This window comes from Sus scrofa, chromosome 1 (assembly GCF_054392235.1).
Source record: "Sus scrofa isolate SSC_HxYL_T2T_F1_AM1 chromosome 1, Sscrofa_HxYL_maternal_Yorkshire_Landrace_v2.0, whole genome shotgun sequence".
NCBI lineage: Eukaryota > Metazoa > Chordata > Mammalia > Artiodactyla > Suidae > Sus > Sus scrofa.
In genome coordinates this window covers 234,738,012-234,764,244 of record NC_139383.1, presented here as the reverse complement: position 1 = coordinate 234,764,244, position 26,233 = coordinate 234,738,012, and the positions used below count along the sequence as shown (strand labels likewise).

Here is a 26,233-nt window from a genome sequence, read left to right as displayed (position 1 = left end):
TAGAACTTTTCACCCTTGGGATCTTCAGCCATAGTTGGGGTATCCATCCTTTCCGTTGCCACCCAGGCAGGTGTGTGTCTGCCTCTTCTCAAATTCTGCCTTTTTTTGTGATGTTTAATCATTGCTGATGTTCCTGCTATCGAGAATGAAAAGAAAATCATGGAATTCTTAAAGAAATCTGCAACAACCTGGAGACGAGGGCCTTTCCAGCTCAGGCCTGACTTCTAGTCCCATCTGGTTGACTCTCCCATGCAGAGCAAAGCAGTGGGCCCAGGAGTCACCAAACTAACACCAGCAGTAATTTGAAACCAGGGAACCAAGACTTATGCCTAAGGGTTGAGTAGATTTCCTAAGTTCCACGTACTTCAGACAACTTACCCTCTTGAATATTTATACCTTTGAATAAATTTGGTATTACTAATCCAGTTTGCCTTTGATTTAAGGGTCATTAGTTTAAGTAGAGAAATACTTTGAACCCAGAGCTGCCTGTTTGACAATATACTTAGGGAAAGAGGGGCTGGGAAGAAATATTCCTGGCCTCTCCAGGTTATTCTCTTTCTCCCTCTCAGATCTCTGGGTGTCTTCCATCACCATACCTTCCAGAGGTCCTGGGATGGAAGAGAAGAGAATGGTCAAGAAATATCCATAAGGGAGTTCCCATCATGGCTCAGTGGTTAATAAACCCGACTAGTACCCATGAACATGCAAGTTCAATCCCTGGCCCCACTCAGTGGGTTAAGGATCCAGTGTTGGCATGAGCTGTGGTGTAGGTAGCAGACAAGCCTCGGATTCCATGCTGCTGTGGCTATGGGTGTAGGCTGGCAGCTACAGCTCTGATTCAGCTTCTAGCCTGGGTACCTCCATAAGCTGTGGGTGCAGCCCAAAAAGGACAAAAGGCAAAGACGGAAAGAAAGAAGGAAAGAAGGAAAGAAGGAAAGAAGGAAAGAAGGAAGGAAAGAAAGAAAGAAAGAAAGAAAGAAAGAAAGAAAGAAAGAAAGAAAGAAAGAAAGAAAGAAAGAAAGAAAGAAATATCCGTAAGGCCTTCCCTCCTAGGCAAAGCGTACGCAGACTCTTTGTGTAACGCAAATTGACGCTTAGGTAAGGCACAAGTTCTAAATCTCTGGGAGCCCAGTGGGAAGCTCTTAGGTTCTATGGATATGATTTCCCCACCTGTGAAATGAGCGCATTGAATTACATGCTCTCAGAACCCTGCCATGATTGTCATCGGTTCTCGTCCACTGTAGGCAATGTTGGGACGAAACAATGGGGAGTCCTCCAGGAAGAAGGATGAAGAGGAAGTTCAAAGCAGACACCGTTTAATCCCCCTGGGAAGAAAAATCTACGAATTCTACAATGCACCCATTGTGAAATTCTGGTTCTACACCGTAAGCATCTTTCCTTTTCTCCTTTTTAATGGATGGTCACAAAGAGCCAACGTCAGGGTCTCATGCACCTGCGTGGTTTCCTTTGCGAGTCATAAAGACCACACAGGCAGGAATAACAGTTCTACGACCTTGCTTTTTCCTATAGCTTTGCAAGATTTGTGGAGTTTGTGAGGCAGCTTCCACAGCTTCTACATTTCTCCTCCTCGAAGAAAATAAAGGAAATGGTAAAAGTGAGAACTAACAGAAATAGAGGTGAGATGAATATGGGTCTAGTCTAGAAGGGAAAGAGAGGTCCTTTTATGAAACACATCCCTGCTCTGGATGGGTATGTGCTGGATCAGAGGTGCCCCTGTTGGATGCTAACCCTGGGTTTGAGGGTACATTTGGTGGGTGAGGAATGAGCAGAGTGTTAGAAGGAACACCCCTACAGATGGAAAGCTGAAGTGTGTAACACTCCCAATCTGGTGGTGTCATAAAACAACCTTTCTTGCTCTGACACAGTCCAAAAACATGCAAACCAAAGCAGCAAAAACCACACAGAGCAACCTACAATCACAGCAAATATCATTCGCTAAGCACACCCTGCAAATATTTTCTGGCCACAAGATGAAAGATTATCCCTGAAATGTCCTCCTGATAGGTAGAAATGGTCTGACTCTTGGTTTTCTGTCTATATTTTTCATAATATTTTAAGCTGAAGGTGAGCTTTGACCCAGGTCATCTGCTATTCTCTAGTCACTGTGGAGCTGTGCCAGATGAAAGATCATGCATCTGTATTGTTGGCCTTTCTCACAACCAGCTACACACCAATCACTTGAGTCAGTGATGGGATAATCCAAATCTGAGGCCTCAATGACGTAGAGGACTAGGACCACTTTTTGTGTGGTCCTGTCTGCTGACAGTCAGCGCAGGCTTTAAGCAAGGCTTTCCCAACCTCAGCACTGTTGCCATCTGGGGAGAATAAGTCTTTGTTGAGGAGAGCTATCCCATGCTTTTTCTGTGCTTAACAGCACCCTGGCCTCTGCCCACCAGATGCAGGTAGTGATCTCCTGCCCCCAAATGTGGCAACCAGAATGTCTCCAGACATGGCCAAATGTCTCCTTGTGGAGGAAAAAAAAACTGCCACAAGTTCCAAACCACTGCTTCAAAGTATGATCTTAAAAAAGGATGGGAGGAGTTCCCGTGGTGGTGCGGTGGTTAACGAATCGAATCCGACTAGGAACCATGAGGTTGCGGGTTCGATCCCTGCCCTTGCTCAGTGGGTTAACGATCCGGCGTTGCCGTGAGCTTTGGTGTAGGTCGCAGACGCGGCTCGGATCCCGCGTTGCTGTGGCTCTGGCGTAGGCCGGTGGCTCCAGCTCCAATTAGACCCCTAGCCTGGGAACCTCCATATGCCGCGGGAGCGGCCCAAGAAATAGCAACAACAACAACAACAAAAAAGGCAAAAAAAAAAAAAAAGGATGGGAAATTACCAAAATACAAATAAGAATTTTTTCAGTCAAGTAAAAAATTTAAGTTTAATGTTAAACTACCCCCCCCAAAAAATACGACATGCAAAAATCATTTCTATGTATGTATTGCATGCAGATATTTGTTATTTTTCCCTTTTAGAAAACAACTGAATGGTGGCACGCATGGACTTTGGAGTCAGACAGCCAAAGCAGAAATCCTATCTGGGCCTCTTTATTATTGTGCGACCTAAGCAAGTTACTTTAGCACTGTTCCCACTTTCTTAAGATGGGGATAATAATAGTACCTACTTTCCTAGGTTTGGTAAAGATTAAATGTGTTAAAATATGTAAAGCACTTAGAACAGTGCCTGGAACACATAAGCACAGTATAAAAGTAACTGTGATTATTCCTAGGTTTAGTCCCATTTCAGAGCAATAGTCAGTGTTTGATTCATCCACCCACTCAATGATGATAAAATATCATTTATTGAACACCTACTATAAGGCAATGTTCTAGGTGCCTTATATATGCTTTTCCTAATCTAACAATTGATCAAGATAACATTTTTACTTCATTTTATATCCATCTTTGTCCTTTCTCTTATATCAGATTGCCTTAATTGTCTTAGCCCAGGACAGAGCTTGGCAAACCATAGCTCACAGACGAAATCTAGCCCACTGTCAGCTACTGTGGCCTGTGAGCTAAAAATGGTTTTTACATTTTTAAAGAGTTGAAATAAAATCTAAGGAAGATACATCAAAATTACATGAAATTCACATTTCCATGTTCAGAAAAAATGTTTTCTTGGAACATAGCCAAACTCATTCCTTTACCTATAATCTGGCTGTTTTTGGCTACATCTATTGAGTTGATCACTTGCAATAGAGTCCATTTGGCCCACAAAGCCTTAAAAATTAACTCTCTGGTTCTTTACAGAAAATGTTTATAGACTCCTGATCTAGAGCATAAAAGAAATCAGCAAAAGCAGTACCAAGAATTACCTATCACCTTTCCAAATAGAGTACTCACTTCTGTTATCTTTCCAAGGCATCTCTTCTTAATCTCTGTCCAGTATTCACTTTACTTCCTTAATTCCTCTAGTCCCCATTTATTTACCTGAGGCAATTTGTTACCTAAGACTGTTTTTAAATCACCAATGCCCTGGCCAGGGGTCCTGAGCCTTGGCTATGCATTGGAATCACTTGCAGTGCTAAAAACAAACAAACCAACAAACAACAACAACAAAATGACAAAAAACAAACCCTGGGTTCTAGTTAATCTATATCTTCATCTGTTTAAAAAAAAAAAAAGCCTGGATTCTATTCCTGGAGATTCCTGACATCATTGGCCTGGAGCACAGTCTGGGCATCAGGATATTTCAAAGTTCCCAAGTGGTTGTAATGAGTAGCCAGGAATGAGAACCACTGTCCCAGACAAAGGGCTGAATTTTCGCCCCAGTATTTCTAAAACTTCCATAAGGATAAGGGATAGTGTTAGGAATGAAAATTCCTAGCCCCACCACAGACGCAGTAAATAAAATCTCCAAGGAGGACCCCAAGAGGCTGTGTGTTTAACAAGCTTCCCAGGTGAGTCTTGTGGTCTGGGAAGCTCAGGACTCGCTGCTTTCCTTGTATCCTATACTGCAGGTTATGAGGCTGCCTCTTTGAGAATAGGAGCCTGTGTATCCACCTCCCTTCTGCATGGCTGACTGGGTCACCTTCAGCAAACCCATCAGACTGGATGCTCCAGTCGTGTCTGATTGTGTTTGCACAACGGTTTTTAGAAATCCATATGTGTTTTGACAAAGCCCAGGCCTCAAGAAGTAAATGGAGAGGAAGAGTCTTTAAAATCTTTAAAATCCCCAAAGATGCTTTAGATTAAGAGTCCCATTTGCTTTTTTGTGTGTTTTTTCCTATAAGAATAGTTCCCACTCTGATTTCCAAAATTATTCTGAAAGGTAGGACACACCTCACTTCTACACAACCCCACTTCCATATCTTAGCAAACATCTGGGGAGCAGATTCAGTTCTCTTCTGTTCCAAGAAGAAAGGAGGCAGGGATCCAACTGGTTCCCAGACCAGTTTGTGATGGGAGCCTGTCTTAAGTGCCCAGCTAGAGAGGATGCCAATTCTGGGTGTAAAGTGGTTCCAGGACAGAGGGCACCACTGTGTCCTAGACTTCTCCAGCAGAAACAGACTGCTTCCCCTGCTGACACCATAACCCTGCCACGCTCCAGTGGCAGTAGGAAAAGGCCTGGGAAGAAGTGAGGAGTGGCCAAGCCCCACCAGGTATCACCAGACAGCTTCAGCAGGCTTTGGGGCTTGCAATTCATACTTTAGGAGTCATGCATCTTGGTTAATGGAAAATTTATAAAAATGTATAAGCAAATAAAATACAAATTCATATATTTCATTATTATCCTTAGGAATCAAAAGGCTATGTTTCTTTTCAAAGCTGTGTTATGAAAGACACAGCTTGTTAAAGCTTACAGAATATATACATGTATATATGTGAATATATTCACACACACACACCATTGAAGCATGTCATGTTAGGATAATCTACAGCAAGACCCTATGAAAGTGCTTTCTAAGATAGGTTACTCACAAGGCAGCAGTCAATCCTCCGTTGTGTCACTGAAACATTTAAAGCCCTATTTTTGTAAGTCCGTATTTTGAGAATTGTCCCAAAACATTATATTGTAGCTTGATTATGGAAAGAAGGGCATTGTAGAGTAACTGTAATTTAAAGAACAACAGGCACTAAAAAGGATGATTGTGGAGAAAGCATAAGCAATGAGGTCAATTGTAAAAAGAGAAAAAAAGGAGGAAAGGTATAAAGAATTAACAGTGGGGGAGGGGTAAAAAGGAAGCACTGAGGGAAGAGGAGATCAGAGGAAGAGAATTTTTTTTTTGCGAAAAGAAGTGTATAATCTTATCAGCCACCATTCACTGGGCATCCATCCTGGGACCGAGATAGACACATATTCCCCTCCCCCATCCTTCCAAAGCCTCTATGGGGCCAGTAGGGATCATCTCCATTTCACAGATGGGAGCCCCAGGCAGGTAAAGTGATTTACACAATAGGATACAGCTGGGAAGTATGTGAGTCAGGATTTAAGTCCAAGTTTCACTGACTTTGCATCTACATTCCTTCCACCAAACACTCGTCGCTCTACCAAACCCATACACTAGACCCATGTTCAGAGGACAGAGGCAGATTGAAGGAGTTATTTAAGTATGAAAATGCAGAGATTCTGCAAGAATTATGTGTGTGTCATTGAGCCTACATATGACAAGAGAAGACAATGCTTTGGAATGTTCTGTAGTGAGTTGGGTAAAATGATAAAACCTGGGAGTTAACAAGCTTCATCAGCAGCAATGGAATTTGATCCAGCAAAGAGAAGGAAGTAGGCAAAAAGAGAGGAGAATTTCAGGTCAGAAGGAGGCTGAAAGTATATTTGAGGATTTAACCACTGAAGTCCTTTCCTTGTGTTTTGTAACATATAATACGCAGGGGCTAGAGAGTGGATGCCAGTGTATAATGGTAAACAGGAACCATATGAAACAAATCACATTTTAAACACCATCTTACAGGATTTCAAGTTGAGCAGACTCTTGTCAGGTGAGGTTTTCAGGTGCTAAGGATCCTGAAAGGTGGGGTGGGGAAGGAACTGAGAAGAGTTATAAATAGCAGTCCCGGGAGGGTAGTGTGAAGGAGCAAATCTCTTGGGGTGGGGGGAGGAAGGGTTCTGCTTTCCCTCAGCATTCTCTTGCTGTCCTCTCGCTCCCAGGCATGTTCTCCTTCGACTCCCACACATGTTTGCCTTTCAGGAGATGAGAAATTATATGGTTGTGTCTATAAATCAGTGTTATAGGATCTCAGAAAATAGCTTTGATGCATGTTAGGAAATTATATATTTCTTGGAAAAGGAAGAAGAAGAGAGATAAAAAGTAAAAAGGGGATAAAAAGAAAAGGGGGAAAGAGAAAAAGGGGGAAATGAAGGGAAGGGAGAAAAAGGATAAAAATAAGAAAAAGGGGTTTAAAATAAGTGAGAAAAGAGGAAGAAAATGAAAAATGGGTAAAGGGGGAAATGGAGTATAAAAAGGAAAAGGGGATAAAGGGAAGATAAAAGGAAAGAGAAAACAGAAGAAAAGAAGCAGGATAAAAAACCGGAGAATAAAAAAGGAAAGGGGGAGGGGAAAGAAGGGGGGGGAAGGTCCCATTGGTAAAGAAAGCAGCATTTCTCTAGCTCTGCAGGGCCTTCTGTTCCCCTTCTATCACCCAGCCAGGCTGCATCTTTCTTTACCGTCTGAGCTGTCTCCAGAACTCCAGAACGAACTGTATCCCCAGAAATCTCAAGACTCCATCCTTTTGCCCGCACCTTGTCTTATTCTTTGCTAGCTCAACTCCAAAGAGTACAGATCTCAATAAACTCGAGAGTTTCTATTCAGAGCCCCCGAGGCCTCTAAAAACTGGCCAGTACTTTCTACTTGAAGCTTTCCTTAAAAAAAAAACGTTTAACTTCTCTGCCTTTTCTCCAGAGGCTCCTCAGCCCCTTATGAAAGAACGTCACCCGCCCTCCTGCACTCCGCTGATCTAGACAAACCTGAACCCTGAGGTATTTTCCTGAGACTCAGTTCCATTCAGGGTTCAACCTTGGAGAATTAAACCTCATTCCAAGCCACAGTCAGCCTCACAGACTCATTCTTTCCAATAAATTGCCTTGTCTTCTCTTGCCTTGCTGCAAAGAAGCAGAAACCAGGAAGGAATATCCCAGCTTGGACAGGGCAGGAAAGTGGTGCCAGGGATAAGAAGTTAAAACCCTCCCAGGGCACTGCCAAGCCAAACACTTTAAGATAGGAGGGGAAAAAAAGAGTTCCCACTGTGGCACAGTCAGTTAAGATCCAGCATTGTCTCTATGGAGGCTCAGATTCCATTTCTGGCCCGGGAACTTCATATGTCACAGGTGAAGCCAAAAAAAAGAGGAAAAAAAAGAGAAAAAGACATTAACTCAGAAGAGAATTAAAGTGGGGCTCTGAAAAAGCCTGGGCTATTTTTATGTTGATTTGAGCAATTTACAAGTAGAGCTTGGGTCTGCCTTTCCTTCTTAGACTTCTGTATTCCTGGCATTTTTTAGGCAGAAAGCCCATCATGCTGTCCTAGTTCAAGGACCCAAGGCTCAGGCATGAGAAAGAGCAGCCCCTGAGAGCAGAGATTCCCTTTCTAGGCAGGAAGACATGTGAAATGGGGTAATTGCAGAACAAAATGGTGTGTCATGACAACATGGGTACAAGCAAAGTTTTGGGACACAGAAATACACCAGGATCAAAAGGAAGAGTGTACATCAAATTATTTCAAATGTTAGCCTCTTAAAATTCTTTTGATAGTTTAGAAGTTCATCGCTTTGCAAATTGCTAGTCCTACTTGCCGACCTTGTTATGTCCTCCAGCACCGTAACCTTGCCCGAGGGCGGGGCTCCCAGGTCTCTGCAGCCAGAGCACTGTATTGTGTTTCCTTACAGCTGGCGTACATCGGATACTTGATGCTCTTCAACTATATCGTGTTGGTGAAGATGGAGCGCTGGCCTTCCACCCAGGAATGGATCGTCATTTCCTATATTTTCACCCTGGGAATAGAAAAGATGAGAGAGGTAACTGCTTTCATTAAAAAAAAAAAAAAAAAAAAAAACCAGAAAGACAGTGGTTAGTTACACCTGTGGATGAAGGGGATCAGGGAACGCTCAGGATCCCAATTAAGCCAGAAACTTTCTCTAATGCTGCCAAAGAAATATAGGACTTGGCTTCAAGGGCTGCAGACAAACCTGGGAAACTTTGGTGTGCGTTTATAAGGTTATAACTCCACCCGTGCTTAGACTCTTGTCTGTTTTCTGCTAGCATAGCTCTTGCCCTCAAGAAATTCTCCATTTGTTTTCACTGGCTATTTACACCTCTCTTTTCTGATAAACATGCCTTTTAAATATTTTCTACACTGAAAAATTTTTCTTTACGTCTTTTAAGTTTTCAGCTCTTAACTCCTGTTCTAACCCCTTAACTCTGGGTCTCTGTGCACACGGTCCTCCAATACCTGTGATTCTGAAAATGCATTTCAGCAGCTCTAAGAGGAACTGTGCTTTTTTTCACTAATTGACTCCCTCCCTTGGTTAATTCCTTCTCAACATTTCTTACTCCCATTTCTTACGTGCCAGCCTCTGCACCAGCCCTAGGCAAGTTGAACATATTTTTTTTATCCTTCAGGCTGAGGGCATGGATCCCCCTCTTTTCCCTCCAACCCCATACTGTCAAAGGAGCCATCAAAAAGCCACCCTCCTGTGACTTATTGGAAGTAACAGCTAGCCTTGGGAGACATCATAGACTCAGAACCCTTTGAGAGAATGTAGTCAAGCAGTAATCCACCAGAGGGCTCTGCAACCCTGCCCAACACTCCTGAATCCCATGCTCAAGCCCATCAGGGAAGCAGGTTCGTGTGGTATGAGGATTCCTCTGTATTTCCCCTGGAACTGCAGTCAGCTGGAGAGGATTTTCTGGAGGAATTAATCCCTATCAAGTCTATTGCAATCTCAAGAGCTGTGGAAAAACCCTGCTTGCTGTCCTATAGTGAGTGAGCAAATATATTGGGCTCCATAGTAAAAATTCCTACAGACCCACAAATTCACCCTTGCCCTCATTACTAAGACAGGTTAAGAGGACCTTACTGTCATAGGGCTTAGCTTTAAAATGTTCTCCGGAGGAAAAAAAGATGCCATCAAATTGGGGTCATTTTTTAAAAAAATATGCATAAATATTTAGAGCCCTTCTCATGGGTTTTTAAAGCGCTTTGGGGAATTTAAATTCTAACCAGCATGCCCCCATCCTGAGAGTTTGGAGGTGGGTACACTGGCCCCATTTTATAAGGGGCTTTTTTTTTTTTTTTTTTTTAAATGGATGCCTTTGCCTTGTTCCAACTAGTTGTCTACACTTAGGTTTTCCCATTCATAATGCCATCCACTTCCTGACCAGTGTTGTGCATTTCCCATTTGTAAACTGAAAAACAGTAATAAATTCGCTCTGGTCTTTGTGTAGCTCTCTGAGAACTGAGGCCACTGCTGCTAGGGCCTCTATTGCTGTGAAGTGCCAGCTCGCTGGCTTTGTGATTTAAAGCCCAGATGCATATTCCCTCCCCATGATAAGCAGAAAAGGGAAAGACTTGAGCAGGGCGACTGGAATCTCTCCAGGGACTAGACTGGAAGAAGACAGGGAGCAGTCTGTACTCCACGGACTGTTCTGGAAGAGGCTGCCAAGCCGGCGGGCTGCCAGGAATCTCAAGGCCTGGCTATCTATTTCTCCTGAGGCAGCATATAGCAGCAGGGAGGGCGGGCAGGGCTTTTTAGCCTGGGGTCAGCAGGGGGTCAACCTAGAGTCCTTGTTGAAGAAGAAGCTGTGGGGCTGGAAGCATTGGCTACCTAAGTACTTGACCTTTCCCTCTTCAGCCACTTGGTGAGGTGGCCCCCTTGCCAATTCCCCGGCATCCCTGGGCTCATTAGGGAAGTAAGAACTGCTCCTGTGCCTAGGATCCCTCCTTGCGCAGCCTCAGAGCACTCGGGCCCCCCAGACCTCAGTCACAAGGTCCTGGAAACAGGGGAAAGTTTCATGGGCTTCCCTGCCTTCCCAGGGCTATACAAGGAGGGCTTTGTGGTTTCCCACTCTGCCCACCCCTTCCCGGCACCACATACTTATGTGCATAGTCACTAAACAAGCCTGGTGATCCCTTAATAGCGCATAACTGCTCTCCCGTGAGGTAGGCGGGCCTTCTCTTCTGTGGGGCTGCCTCCTGCAGCTCCATTGGGAAAATGGTGGTTGGGAAGACATCCCCACTTGACTAGGTATGGGAACTAAGACTCAGAGATTAAGCAATTTTCCTGCATTCCACAGCTGCAAAGCAGAGGTGGGTCTTAAGCGGACTGACCCAGCTCTAGGTCCACTGCTCTTTCCACTCCCCCAGTGGTTGCAAACTGGAGCACTCCTCAGAGCCCTGGAATCCCAAGGTACCTAAGAGCTGGCTGGAGAAGGGAAGGTGCCCTTTTCACTCCTGTCTCACCCCAGTCAATCTGATCTTTTTTTATGTTGTGATTTCACAAAAATTTCATTGTTTTAAAAAGTTATACTATAAGCCTTAGCAAAAGGATAGAAAAACGCCAAAGCATTCACTACCCCCCAGCACTTGCTTGCGTGCCCATGTGCACCATTTGCTAGTTAAGATGGCGCTTGGGGGCCAGAAGCCGTCAGAACAATAACTGCTGCAGGAATTCCTCATGCGTAGAACAGTGGCTCCCAACTTGTCACTGGCATGACCTGGGAGCTTGTTAGAAATGGAAATCCTCAAACCCCACACCAGGCATACTGAAGCAGAAAGGCCAGGAGCATGGGCCCAGGCAATTGTGTTTTCACCAGCCCTCCAGGTGCTTCTGGTACATGCTAAGGGCCAGGGTTGAGGAATGAGGCTACCAGGTGGCCCCTGGTATCTTGCTCAAGCCCCAGTCCTTTCTTATTATGACCTCCCTTCCTTAATATTTCAGGGTAAGGCAAGCCATTAAAGGGGTCTTGGGGATTCAAATAGCTGCTGATTAGACCTGAGCCCAGTCTCTGCTCTCCACTCTGTTGAGAGGTCCTTAGTCAGGAAAGGGGTGAGTCATGGCTTGAGGAGGTGGAAATCTCAGAGGTATACACAAATGATTCGTGAAGTAGCCCTGCTACGTAGCCTCTCAAGGTTCCTCATGTCCTGGGGTGGGCTATGGTACAGTATGGGTGGCAACTCCTACTCTCCAACTGTGCATTTCATAGTGTGGCAGCAAGAAGTACTCTAGATTTAAGATAAGAGTACCACCCAAAGCTGGGATATACAAAGGAGTGGAGAAGTGCTGTGAGGTGTCTGTGCCAATAGCCAACAAATATTTATTGTCTCTTATGTCTCAGGCCCTGAGGAACAAAGAGTCGGTCCTCAAAGTTGACAGTGTAGGGGAGAGAGCAAGATAAGAGATGGAGGGATGTTGAGAAGGATGCATGGATAGATGATAGCCATCCAGCCAAGATACACATAGACACACATACGTGCACACACAAGATTTCCATGTAGTGATAACATCTTCAAAAAAATAAAGTAGGATAATGTATTAGTGACTTGATGATGTGGGGACCACTGCAGGGGGAGTGATCAAGGGAGTTCTTTCTTAGAAGAGGAAATTTATAGGGAGAACTTGAGGATGTGAAGGAGCCAGATAAACAAGAATCTGAGAGAAGAAAATGCCCAACTTGAGGGAACAAGTGCAAATATCCTTGTTATACGTAAGAGCAGAATACTATAGCCTCAGGGAAGGGAGCAAGAAGAATACGGTGGGATGTGAAATGAAGCTACCATAAGGAGTTTGGATTTTTCTGTATTTGTAATGGAAGCCATCACTTACCATAATTTGCCATGATTTTTGTTGTTCGTATGTCTCAAATCTCTCAAATTGGGGTATGATTCACCTGTGAGAAGACAAACCCATGAGTACATACAGCTTGATGAGTTTTTTTCCCTACCCATGCAACTGTGTACTTACTACCCAGATCATGGCTTAGGCTGTTTTGGCTTTCTCTGAGCTACTCAGAGAATGGATTGAGGCCAGGTGGGCAACAGTGGCAGCAGAAATGCCAGTTAGAAGGCTGTTGGAATCATCTGGGCTGTTTGATGTGGCTTAGGCCAGAGTGGCCTCAATGGAGGTGGTTGAAAAGTGGTTGGAATAAATTGTATTTAGAAACAGAGGTGATAGGTTGTGTTGATGCAGGGGATATGGGCATGAAAGGGAGGAATGAAGGAGTCCTAAATTAGTGGCTTGAGCTATTCAATATGGGTGACACTGTTTCCTGGGATGAAAAAGGATTTTTGGAGATTTGCAGGGCATTAGAAATAATTATAATTTATAGCACAACCCTAATGCATGCCTTAGAAATGTTACGCATCCCAAAGGATCAAACTCAGTACTTATACACAACTGAGCTAAGCTGAGGCCAGCCAGCCTCTGAGTACATACAGGTGGACAAAACAAGCTACTGATGCAGCTAGTAGACCAAGCACTTTCCAGCTGGGCTGAAAATAAAAACAGAAATCAGACCTAACCCCAGTCTTCTTTCCTGCCTCTTAGATCCTGATGTCAGAGCCAGGGAAGTTGCTACAAAAAGTGAAGGTGTGGCTCCAAGAGTACTGGAATGTCACAGATCTCATAGCCATCCTTCTGTTCTCTGTTGGAATGATCCTTCGTCTCCAAGACCAGCCCTTCAGGAGCGATGGGAGGGTCATCTATTGTGTGAACATCATTTATTGGTACATCCGTCTGTTAGACATCTTCGGCGTGAACAAGTATTTGGGCCCATATGTAATGATGATTGGAAAAATGGTAAGCAGGGTCCTCTGATTCCATGTTATAACCTCTCAGAGGAGCGGTTATCACAGAAAGAAGGAAATAATTCATTTGGACCTTCTGTCAAAGTCTGAGATGGCGCTGGGGGTGTTTTATATTTTTAATTGCTTTGGAGTGTTCAGAAGTTTGAAGTTTGACTACATACATATATATATGTATAAAACTGGAGAATTAACCATTCCTCATTCACTTCCTGACATACATAGATATGTATGTGTGTGTGTGTATATATATGTGTGTACAACATCTATTTTATGACAAGCACTTGAGTAGGAATTAGGTATCTAAAGACACTCAATGAGGCAGATGATGAGAGAAGGGCTTAACCATACATGTGTGAGGATGCTGTAACAGAGATGGGTATAAAATACCACAGGTGCATAGAGAAGGTTGGAGGGGAATCTTCACATGGAGGTTACATTTTAGCTGAAAATTGGAGAAGGTATGGGTCTCCACTGTAAATTTTTAATAGGTTCCTTTTTTTCTTAAGTTCTAGAAAAAGTCTTTCCCTACACACTCGGGAAAAAAAACTGAGGTGAATTGAGTTAGGTTGAGTTCGATTTGAACATTAAGTTCTGTCAGTATATCATGTGTTTCATTACAAACATACTGCCTTTTAAAAATAAGGTTCCAGAATGAGGCTTCTGCTTATTCTTAAAACCCATGTACCAGGCTAACATGCTTCCCCACATATGGCTGTGCATGTTTTCCACTATTCCTTGACCATACACCACTTTCCAGACTTTCTCTATAAAACCTGAGACCCAGTTGGACAGCATCAGTGTGAAGCTGGGAACTCACGAGTAAATTGGCTCCCTCTCCAAACTCACTAGAGGAAGAATCAGAGCCTGATGCTCAGACACTGGGTGCTTTTTGTCAGTTACCCCACTTTTCAAAATGTGTCCTCTGCTTAATCTTTATAGGGTTATGTGTGGAGAGCCCAAGTACATCCATTTTACTGTGGCGAACAGCTCTTGCTGCAAAGCCTCATTGCTATTATTCTCCACTCCACTTTCATTGTGTGAGCTGTCAAAACAGTTGGACAATTGGTCAACAGATGTCCTGAATTGCTCTCACTCAAGTTTTACTATTTACATCACTGCTATTTACCTTTCAGTAAGCAAATCAATATTATGTAATTCTATTAAAATGAAGCTTCAATAACAAACTTCCTACAAAAGCCCTGACAAACTCATACAAAGTGAGGGAAATTTTGAATCTAAAAGGAAAGGGTTATGAGCAAATTATTTACCATCTTTGAGATGTGGTTTACTCCTTTCCAAGTAGTAATAATAAATGCACATCTTGTAAGGTTGTGGTGATAATTAGAAATAACACATGTTAAGGGGTCGGCAGTGTCTGGCTCACAGACATTTGATACATTGTGTCTGCTATTATGTTCATCGTTTGTTCAAGTACAATGGAAAAAGGGAAAATTGGAGAGCATACTCATTCTGCTCTATTCCTAATCCTTTGGTACAAAAGCTTGGTGTTTATAACACCAGCAATGTTTAGGGAAAATATCACAAAGCTATTCTAGAGTGGAAAAACTTGTATTCAATAAGCTTGAGTTACTTACAACTGCATCCCAGTTCATTTAGGGGTTTTTTGACTAGAAAATGTGTATCATATTCTACTACTCAGACTCATCATCTTTTTGGTTCTTCAGTAATGAATTTAAGATTGTGGTGAAAATTTCTACATCTAAAAGCAGAAAGTCTCCACTTAGAGTCTCTGGAAGAGGTTTAGGAGGAACTGTGGACTTTCCACACAATTTATATGTAAAAAGGTGTGGCAGTATGAATTTTTTCTGGACAGAGAGATCAAGCTTCTGTGAGATTCTCAAATATATTCTCAAATGGACCCAGTGAAAGTCAAGAACAATAACAGCTACAACATTAAGCCAAAATTTCTCAACCTTGACACTATTGCTGTTTTGGACAATATAATAATTTGTGGTAAGGGCTGTGCTGTGTGTATCATAGGATGTTTAGCAGTATCACTGGTCTCTATCTCTGGGTGCCAGTAACGTGTGTGTACATGAATGCACATGTGTGTACAAACACACACACAGATGCACGACAACAAAACTGTCTCCAGATGTCGCCCTGTGTCCCCTGTAGAGCAGACTGGCCTCTGAGAACCACTGCATTAGACGAATATGTAATCTGATTGTTTTTTCTCATTGATACCTTATCTTTTTCAATAAATCAGGAAAGACCCAAACAAACCAGATATTAGTTTTAACAGGTCAGGTTACACTTAGATACATGAAATAACTAAAGTTACAACAATGCAACAAGATTATTTTAAAATCCATATCTCTCTTTAATTATGGCATAAGTATTCCCAGTTTTGATGAGAATGAAACCTTACGATGGAGTGAGCAGAGAGGTGCATCGCATTTTTTCTATGTTCCAACCTATGAATGCCTTCACTAATCAGTCAAGTGTAAGTAGCAAATGAGTATATTTGGGGGCTTTATTCTCTTTCATGGAGCTTTTAAGATAATGCAGTAATTGAGTCACTGATCCAGAAAGTGGGTAAAATATGCCTGTAGAAATTATCAGTGAGCCAGATGAACTGCCAGGCTGGAAACTTCACAGAATGTGCCCAGATGTGATTATACCAGAAGGCCCTCAATGGTGGCAAACCCCTATTCAGTACTCACTCACTATGCCCTGTGGTCAAGGGACTGAAGGCTGCTAAGATCGCTGGAGTCAATACTGATCAAGTATGATTCCAATTAATCTTCGGGTCCAGGATCACTTAATGGAATTCCAACCCCTTTCCTTCATATTCCACTTCTCAGTGGTTCTCTAAGCGTGGTGCCAAGCTCACTTAATGTAATGTAGACTAAAACCAACAATAATAGCTATTATTTAATATGGGCCAAATACCACTTCAGACATGTTAGTCGTCATTACAACCACATGAAGTAGGTTTTAGCATCTTCATTTAACAATTGAAGAAACTGAAACTGGGCAAGGAACAAAGGATTCCAATTCCTGTCTTTCTGACTCCACAGCCTGACCTCCTTTCAATTCAAATAATAATAACACATTAACTTCTACTAAAAGCAATCCACATTGTTTCACACATCTCATTTAACCCCTACAAAAATCATATGCATTACTGTTATTATCCCCACTTTACAAGTTAAGGGGGGAGGAAAAAAAAAAGGCACTGTGCCCCAAATCACCTCGTTGTTTTCACTAGCAGAGCCAAGATGAAAACTTGGGTATTCTGACACTTGAAAACACATGTTTAACCGCTACAGGATCTGCTCTCCTCTAGAGAACACAACCAGAGCATATTTAAAAGTATGATACAGAATCAGCTCTCTTAATATTGAACTAATTAGACAATTTAGCTTTCAAAACAGAGGTAGCCAGACCCAGTTCTCACTAATAATGTCCTGTTTCTGCACTCCAACAGATTTCAGTTTTTGTGTGTAAGTTAAGACTTCTGTGAAACATATGAAGTTGAGTGTTTGGGAGCAATGTTTCTTCAATTGTTTTGACATATTAAATAGATCTAACAAACAAGCTGAATGAAAACAGTCCTGGAAATGAGAACAGTTGCTGTATTTACTGGCTGAGTTTTCTTGGGTCAAACTAGTTCCTAAATCTCATGAGTAACACACCTTCCTCTCACCACCCACCTTTTAATCAGTCTAAATAAACACAACATGAAGGATCCATTCATGTTTTTTCTTTAATAGAACTTTTTGTTAAATGGTGAATTTTAAAAGATAAGAGAGGATTGGAGTTCTTGTCGTGGCGCAGTGGTTAACGAATCCGACTAGGAACCATGAGGTTGCAGGTTCGATCCCTGGCCTTGCTCAGTGGGTTAAGGATCCAGTGTTGCCGGGAGCTGTGGTGTAGGTTGCAGACTCGGCTCAGACTCCATGTTGCTGTGGCTCTGGCATAGGCTGGTGGCTACAGCTCCGATTAGACCCCTAGCCTAGGAACCTCCATATGCCGTGGGAGCGGCTCTAGAAACACCAAAGAACCAACAAAAAAAAAAGAGAGGATGAGAAAGCCATGTTGCCTATAAAACTGTTTCAGTATAGCTGGCTTGTTCACTTTTAAGAGTTCTGAGGCTGCTAAATTGTGAAAAGAATTAGCATACATTTTTAACGACAATGAACAAATATGAAAGATATCAAAGTTTTGAGATTCTTAATTTCAGAGTCAGACAATACTTGAGAGATTTTTAAATTGCCTTGAAAGTTGATTAATTGACCTAAAAATATATTGCGTCCCCAGTGTCCTAAGACATACAGGAAGGCTAAATGTTTCAATTCCAATAACTGACACCATGGAATGTGTGTGTGTAAAAAAAAAAAACTAATTTGAAGACCATGGATAAAATTATCATCAGCCTTTCTTTGTGGATGGGATTCCTTTACATATATAAGAAAAGGTAGTCTTTTGTATTAGGTGGTTTGATGCAAGGGATAGAAACCAATTTCCAACTAGCTTAAGCCCAGGAGTGACATATTGATTTACACCAGGACATGATGAAGCTGTGCTTTAAAAGCTACTGCAGCCAGGCCCTCAACCACAGTTAGGACATGTGCTCTCTTCCTCCCTGGAATATCTGCTTCATTCAGTCTGATCAGTTTCACGAGTGGGAGACTCTGCCTCGGACATTCTAGGATCACATCACAGCAGAGAAGGAAAGGGAGTGTATTTTTCCCAGATTCAGTTGAAAAACATCCAAAGAAAGGATTCTGGTCGGCCATTCTTTGTCAGATGCCTGCCTCCTATCGCTGTTGACAAAGGGTAAGATACCATGGTTAACCCAGCCTGGAAAAGACACCTACCCCTGTGGCCAAAATGGATGGGAATTGTTTCTAAAGGAAGGAGGCAGACATGTGTAAATCAACTATACTCCAATTTAAAAAAAAGAATATAAGAACAAACTTAAGTGGAAATACAGCTGTGTTTTACTTAAAAAAAAAAAAAAAAAAAAAAAAAAGGCAGTGGGTTCTGGCCAGGCAAAATGATCGTTATTATATCCTCACCTGTTTTTGGCGATAAAAGGAAAGTAGCTTGACCTATGAGAAACAGATCCCAGAGAACACATATCACGAAAACAAGCAAAAAAGAAAGGGCCAATACTCCATGCATTGTACTTGCATGGAGTCAAGAGAATTTTATAAACATGTCAACGTGAAAATCCAGCATTTCAACAGCAAGCACAGGAATGGGCCAGTAAGCCACTGGATTACCTGATTCTAATACCTACAAAACACCCTCCACGACTGATGGACACACTGCAGAAGGAAGCACAGAAAGAGCGTTTTGCTGTGATACTGGTTTGTGATAGAACACTATGCAATGAGGTAGGGCCACAAGAATTAAGACAGTGTTAAGACTGATATTTAGTTTGTCCTTTACAAATGATTATTTTCTTGAGCTGCTCAGCTCTCCATTAGCCTGTCACAGAATTCATTGCAATAGTTGTTGAAATAGTTCAACTATCCCAATTCCAATTTTGCTGAGAAGAAAGAGGCCCAAGGAGAGCATTTGCCTTTCCCAGGAACAGAAAAAAAGTTAGTACTGCATTTGTATAAAGACTCTAACTTCTGTGTTATATGACTCTCATGCCTAGTCTTGACTAGGTCCCACAGAAAACAATGGAAGATGGAAGAGTTCCATTGTACATGGGCTTTTTATTTTTAATGATTTTTGAGTTACCGATAAGATTCTGTGGGCATTGGCTTCAGTAGACCAAGTGTTCTCTTACCTGTCTCCATATTCCTTAGCAGTCTCAGAAGTGAACCTCCTTCATCAGTTTCCAACAATGTCAGCACCTCGGAACACTCAGTCATTCTGGTTTTCTTTGCTTTCTCCCTCTGCTTCCCCACCCTTCCAGATGATAGACATGATGTACTTTGTCATCATCATGCTGGTGGTGCTGATGAGTTTTGGGGTCGCCAGGCAAGCCATTCTCTTTCCCAATGAGGAGCCATCGTGGAAATTGGCCAAGAACATCTTCTACATGCCCTATTGGATGATTTATGGGGAAGTGTTTGCGGACCAGATAGACCGTAAGCAAGTTTATGATTCTCATACACCAAAGTCAGGTATTTAACTTCAATTGGGTCATATATTTTCCAAGTTCATTTGTTTGTTCTCAATAAATGGCTCAAGATAGAGGACTGATTCCTAGCTTGCTATCTTGGAGGAAAAAGACAATTACAGAAGATGAGTATACAGTTTTAGCAAAGTAGTCCTCCGGTGTTTTTTCAGGTATGTCCTTTCTGCCACTTCTGGTGTGCCAAATTTCATCAAGAAATGAACAATTAAAAAGATCTAAATCCTGTGGGGATTCAAAATCCTAGGGCCATGTGTTGACTATTTCAATATTAGGACTATATTACGGCATGACTCCCCAACCCTACCCCAGCCCCCGGCCTTGAAAAAATAAATTCCTTAGGTTTGACTTTAGAACAAATAAACAATTCTCAGTTTCACCATCAGAATTCAAGAGTGAGGGCAAACATCTGCATGATGTTTTCCTTGCACTGGAAACTATTCTCCAGCTCCTTTTCCCACTGTCTTAAATTATGTGCTGTTGAGACTCAAAAGAAGCTAGTATTCATTGCCTGGAAGTATGGAAAATGCCTCAGGTTATAAACTAAGTTGCTTGCTATAGATGCCAGGAAAAAAAAAATAGTATCTATATCGTGAAATGATTCAGTGTGGAGAGCGAGTGCCAGCAGGTCCCTGACGTTTCATGCCCTAATAGATGCTGATTCTCTGTAGTAAACACCCCTCTTGTACAGAGTTTGAAGATAGTTATATCCTAGGAGTCTGTTCCAGCATTTTATTTGGACCAAATGTCAGGGCACACCAGACATTGGCAAATTATCTGAGAAGAAAGTATTAGGAAAGAAATATCTTTTAGAGCAGAGAAGTTGAATCCTAGGAGCAACCATTTCTTATTTTCCCCAAGGAGTTTAGCTCTAGAAATAACATCCAACGTTGTTGAATTAACATTTTTTTGCTGACAGGCCAGCCATCTGAGCTCTGGACTGTGGACATGGATTAGGGTTATATAACCAGATAGTAGAGCCTATTAAGAGCAGAAACAGAGACTAGTCAGCATCCACGCCTCCCACCCTCGCCAGTCCCAGGTAGGACTGAAACCAGGAAAATAAGGACAAAGCACCAAAAAGGGTAAGGCCTCCAGGCCTGTGAAAAGCATGTGTACACTGGCCACAGAACACACTAGTATGTCATTTTCTCTTCCATGATGGGTTTAAAAAAATACTTTTTCCTTCTCAAAATGAATTATGAGGCAAGAAGATTTTTTGAAACACCTATTTGGAATAGACACTCGTTTCATGAGACTTAGACAACTCACTGAGCAAGAATTTTAACTCCATCTCCCAGTTGGAGTATCTTTGGTTGACAATGTGCAGTCTTTACCAAGACAGCTTTTCAGGGACTGGGAAAAACTCCTCTGAATTCCTTCTTTCAAATGGTCCCTAAAGGCCAAATCCACCTGGTGAGCATTCCCCTCAGAGATTAAATGTTCTATTTTTTCCCCCAAGAAATTGCTTTTCCACTTACATTATTTTACTCTTTCTAGTTTTCCTTTCTTCCCCAAAATGAGATTTAGCCCCCATGGGTGTTGTGACAATACATCATTTGGGGATGGGAAAAGGAGGGAGGTGTGTTAGGTATGTTTTATGAGTGGGATTCTGTCTGTCCCTCTACAAGTGGCCATTTATTGATGTTGTACTATGAACCCAGCCTAGTGCAACAATTACCACCATCTGGCTGAATAAGAGGATCTATTGTTATCTTAAAAGAAGGGCTGATTGTAGTTTAGAACTTGAAAAAACCCTGGAGATAGAAGAGCGGTGTTTCGTGTGAATGAAGTATGAAAATAGATTTCCCACTTTGTTGATTAGAGCTGTACTGTGTGAGTATAAATTTCTCCCCCATATCCCAATATGTAAATCTGTAGCCAACTCAGCCTTGGATGAATGATACCCTTCCCCAACCACTTACCTTCCTTTTCAATGTTCTGAACTTGGCTGCAATGGTAGCCACCGTTCTAAGCTAAATCAGCCAGTTTTCTTGTAGATTGCTAAAGACTATTTGTCCTTTCTCAAATGGGTGTAGAAGATTGCCCCCAAATCTGTCGTTATATTTGGCCAAAGTCTATGAACATCCCTGTCCTCTCAATGATTTGGTTTTCACATCATGCCACTGGGTGGACCCAAGGGGAATTGGGTGACAACCCTGCCCAGTCATTCAGAACTGCCCAGGAGCCCCAGGTACCAAACTGTTTGAGAAAGGTACAAATCATTTATGCTGCCCTCTGGTGTATTGCCTCTTTTCTGTGCCATGTCCAGGTTGGTTTGTGAAGCATGTGTTCAGGCTAATTGGATCTCATATCTACCTGGACCCACACCCCTGCCCAGGGTCTACCATCCCATGGCTGTGCCCTATGTGGGCCTCTCCAAATGCTGCTCATTCTCGCACACCTTCTCAGAGCGGCTCATTTCTAACATGATGCACGTGCTCCATTATCTAACTTTTTGTTTTCAACTGCAAAATCTGCTGAACCCATTTCATGTTTGCAGAAATAATCTTTCTTAATTGGGATGAACATATGTGGCTATGGGGCTCTCCAGTGGGTTATTAACATCTATCTCACTCCAGAAGGGAGGACAATGTTATGCCCTCACTTCTGGGAGACAGTGTTACCCAACTACAAGTTTTTTCCATACATTCTATTTTTTTTTTCTTGTAGTCTCTCCTAAACCAGAGACTATCAATAAGGCCAAAAAAGCTAGAATGAGACTTCTATGGTTACTTTCCAAATGTGCTTAAAGACTAAAAGGAAAAAGAAAGGGGAAAAAGAATGGGGAGTCATAAAATGACTTAGGTACTTTTCACCTCTAAGCCAGGTTGGATTAACACAAATGATAGTCCAACCTTAGTCTTAGTTACCTACATGGGCTAAAACATCTGCTTTGGTGCTGGGAGCAGATGTCAGTACAAGATATGTTTGAAAGGAGCTGACTTTGGCTCAGTAGTAACGAACCCAACTAGTCCCCACGACGCAGGTTCTCGATCCCCGGCCTTCCTCAGTGGGTTGGGGTTCCAGCATTGCTGTGAGTTGTAGTGTAGATCATAGATATGGCTCCGATCTCTTGTTGTGTGATTGTGGCATACTCTGACGGCTACAGCTCTAATTGGACCCCTAGCCTGGGAACTTCCATATGCTTCATATGTGGCCCTAAAAAGACAAAAAATAAAAAATCGTGTTTGGAAACAACAGATAGTGAAACTCAGAAAGGGACTGTGATGCTCCACTCTGTCTAGACACTTTGCCTAACACCCTAATTAACCAATGGGATTTGAACTTGGTATCGTTGTCTCATTGGTTGATTTCTGGTTTTTGTCTTTTTCAAATAGCCCACAATCATCTCAGGTGTTATATATACCAGCTCCCTAAGACTGAATCTGTGGGTGACCATGAGGGGATTTGGGCTCTGGGTTTCTAAAAGCACTGCTACCAAATTATGACATCCTTCTGGGCATCTCATTAAGGTGAACCAAGTTGCATGGCTTCTGAGAGTTGGTCAGAATCCCACTGGAGCCTGAGGGGAAAAAATCCACTTGAGAGAAGAGCAGCAGCAGAATAAATTTCCAGCGCATTCATGCCAAAGCCAGGGCAAAGCTAAAATTAGATGGATTCTCGCCAACTAAGAAATCTGGTTCTACGTGTTGGTGTGTGAGGTACTTGGAAGTACACCTTTGTTGGCAGAGAAAATGGACTGTCTCTGGCTTCCTCGAGCCTCTGAATGAATGAGACTTCCCTTTATTTACAGGGCATCCTTGTGCTGTCTGCCTTACACACAGATTATCCGGGCTGTACCAGGGCCGGGGGAAAATGAATCATGCTCTCGAATGCATTAAATCAGCATCTAAATTTAGTGCTTCTTTCTGTCTCTCTGGGTATTTTCACAAGTTTGGTTCGTAATGTGAAAGCAGAATATCCAAAACTTACTTTCTACCATGACAACTTCTACTCACCCTAAATTAACTCTCCAATCTTAATGCATGGGTCACATTTTTTTTTTTTCTCTCTCTTACTGCCTTGGGCTTTTCCATCTGAAATTAATAGGTTATCTGGAGTAAGGGATTTTTGTTGTTAGTTTTGGTTGGTTTTGCCCACTTATTTATTACTAAAGTTTTGCTATTAAAAAAACAGAAGTTCCCATCATGGCTCAGTGGTTAGCGAACCCTCATGGACTAGCATCCATGAGGACTCAGGATTGATACCTGTCCTCTCAGTGGGTTAAGGATCTGGCATTGCTGTGAGCTGTGGTGTAGGTTGCAGACGTGTCTCGAATCCCAAGTTGCTATGGCTGTGGTGTAGGCCGGCGGCTACCGCTCTGATTGGACTCCTAGCCTGGGAACCTACAAATGCCGCGGGTGTGGCCCTAAAAAAAGACAAAAAGACCAAACAAAACAAAACAAAACCCCGTCTGTACACCTGTCTCTGTGATGTTGACTGGATTTAAAGTGTTGTGGGAAACAACGAGCATACATATGTGTGTAAAGCTCAAATGCTCTCCAATATTACTTTCCTGTCTCCAGTTATTCGTGACTCATGTCAAGTGTGGAAATTGGGATAGGTCAAGGCCAGTCTCTAAAGTATGCCTGCTCATGGTGAAGCTTAGAACCACAAGAAGAGAGAAGATGGCTGCTGTTGTGCGCTGCAGCCCTTAGACTGCAGTTCTGGAAACTCAGGGCTCTGCATCTGTTTGGTATTCAGGACTGACCTTCCCTAATGGATTCAGATCACACTAATGCCTAACAGCTATAGCATGGGGAGCCTTGCCTGACCAAAGAAAGCATTTTGGAAAAGAAAAACTTGAGCCAACGCCAACTTTGGGGAAAGGGGGGAAGCAAGCCAATGTGAGGCACCACCCCATTTTCTGCCCCTGAAAGTCAGCTTACGATCTAGAGAATCCCTACCCGACTTGGTTACTAATGCAGACTGAAGTGTAGCGGGCTTTCAAACAGCAGAGCTATCTGCCTGTAGGCCTTTGTGATGATTCAGTTCACTCTTGTGACCAACGTTTGTTCCATTGTCATACTCATTTTAGCCTTTGCTCACAGGTTGGGCTCCATTTTTAATTGTTTGTTCCTCATTCAGTGGATATTTATTTTGTTCCAACTATGAGCTGAACATCAAGATACAGAAATTCAAACTTGACAGAGACGTTGTCTTCAAGGAGGTTATAGTTCAGGAGAGGCAGACTGACATGGACAGTGTATATGTGGAGATGGAGCCCCCCCAAAAGTTGTCAGTTCTTCCTGGGGTGGAAGTAGGGGCACAATAGATGAAGCCTGGCAAAGAGTGGGAAGGTTGAGCTGAGCCCTGAAATATAAGTAGATATTTGTGAGGCAGATGGGAGCAGGGGGGTGTGAAGGAAAAGAATGACATTCCAAACTGAGACTTAGCATGGGAAGTTCCAGGCACAGCAGGTAGTTTAATATGGCTGACTGCAGGATGAGAGGCAGGAGGCAGGAAGCAGCACAGATGGGTCTGAAGAGAGACAGGAGCATAGATCTTAGAGGAGTTATGCTCCATGCCCAGGGTAGTACCATGATCTGATACATGTTTTAGTGGAAGCTATCAAGCAAAATGTAAAGGGTCCATAAAAAGGATGGAGATGGGATGTGAGAAAACATTAGCTAATGCAATTGCAGTTGGGATGGAGAAGATAGGCAGCATGAAACTTCAGGAAGGTAAAGTCGGAAGGACCTAGACAGAAGTCATATGGTACAGAAGGTGGCAGTGCAGGAAGTGGGTGAGGATTTAGGATGGAGGGGTTGAAGTTCTCTCTGAGGTTTCTGGTTCAGTCTAACAGTGCTGTTGTTCACTGACATGGAGGACTTGGGAGGAGGAGCTGGGGGGAGGGGCGGAGATTTGTTCACTTGGGGTTAGATGGAGCTTGAAGTTTCCGTGGGAATTCCAGGAAAATTATGAAGAAGACTATTTTGTATATAGAGCTCTGGAGCTGAATAGAAAGAGTTGGAAATACAGATGGGGGGGATAAAGAGTATAACCAGCAGTCAAAGCCTTGAAAGTATGTGAGCTTATGGGGAAGCACAAGTAGACAAGCCAGAGGAGAATACTGAGAATGGAGGACTCAGCAGTATCAGATGCAAGAAAAGAGTCCAATTCAGTGAATGTTTAAAAGAGACTATTTAGTTAGACCTGTAGGATGTCATTAGTGACTTTGGCCAGAGAATTTTCATTTCAGTAGGGACTACAAAAATCAGCTACAGTGATTTAAGAGCAAATGAGAAACAAGGCAAAGTATTTACTATGGAAAAGGAAGAGAAGTGTATATCATGAAGTTGGGGGTGTCTCTGAAGAGAAAAGTAATGTTTTTGTAATCACCCCTCAGGAAAGTCACTGACTCAGTACATGTCAAAGAAATGCTTAGGGCTACCTCTTTGCATAGTTAGGTTGTCTGATTTCTCAGTCAAGACTGAGGAGCCCAGATCAGGAAAAACAAATAGTTGTGTTAATTTAAGACTGAAGCTTTGCTGTGCCAGGATAGCAGAAAAAAAGAGGGACCAGGGATTTTAAAGAGGCTTTCAGGGGTTCTTAAAATTATTCTTAGAAGGTCTAAGATGGAGAGTGAAAATAAATAAGGTTACAATGTTGGTAAGTACCCAGGAGAACAAAAGAATAATCAAAGGACTGGAATTCCAGCCTGAACTCCAAGTACACTGAAAACTAAAGATCTGGGGAGTAATGATGATAGGATGCTGTGGTCAGACAGAGTGTTACCCTGACATTCAGCGTTAAGAGGTGGAAAAATTTAGGATAATAAGGTCTAGGAGTGGCTATAAGAATGGGTTCTAGCATATTCTGAAATTGA

General features: G+C 42.5%; 1 protein-coding gene across 37 annotated transcripts in view; it reads left to right on the top strand.

The window, feature by feature from the left end:
- The window catches only part of TRPM3 (transient receptor potential cation channel subfamily M member 3), an 845,347-nt gene that overhangs the window by 771,264 nt on the left and 47,850 nt on the right, over positions 1–26,233 (top strand). For 33 of the 37 annotated variants that reach the window (XR_014822585.1, XR_014822584.1, XM_084987411.1 and 30 more), the window contains 4 exons: positions 1,245–1,385; positions 8,362–8,490; positions 13,018–13,269; positions 19,180–19,354. Coding sequence is in view for 35 of the 37 variants with exons in the window: in XM_084987411.1 (XP_084843537.1) it covers positions 1,245–1,385; positions 8,362–8,490; positions 13,018–13,269; positions 19,180–19,354 (697 nt within the window). In the remaining 2 variants the exon portion in view is untranslated. Of the gene's footprint in view, positions 1–1,244; positions 1,386–1,530; positions 4,099–8,361; positions 8,491–13,017; positions 13,270–19,179; positions 19,355–26,233 lie in introns of those variants that run through there. The other 4 variants (XM_084987451.1, XM_084987469.1, XM_084987478.1 and 1 more) reach the window with 2 other exon arrangements.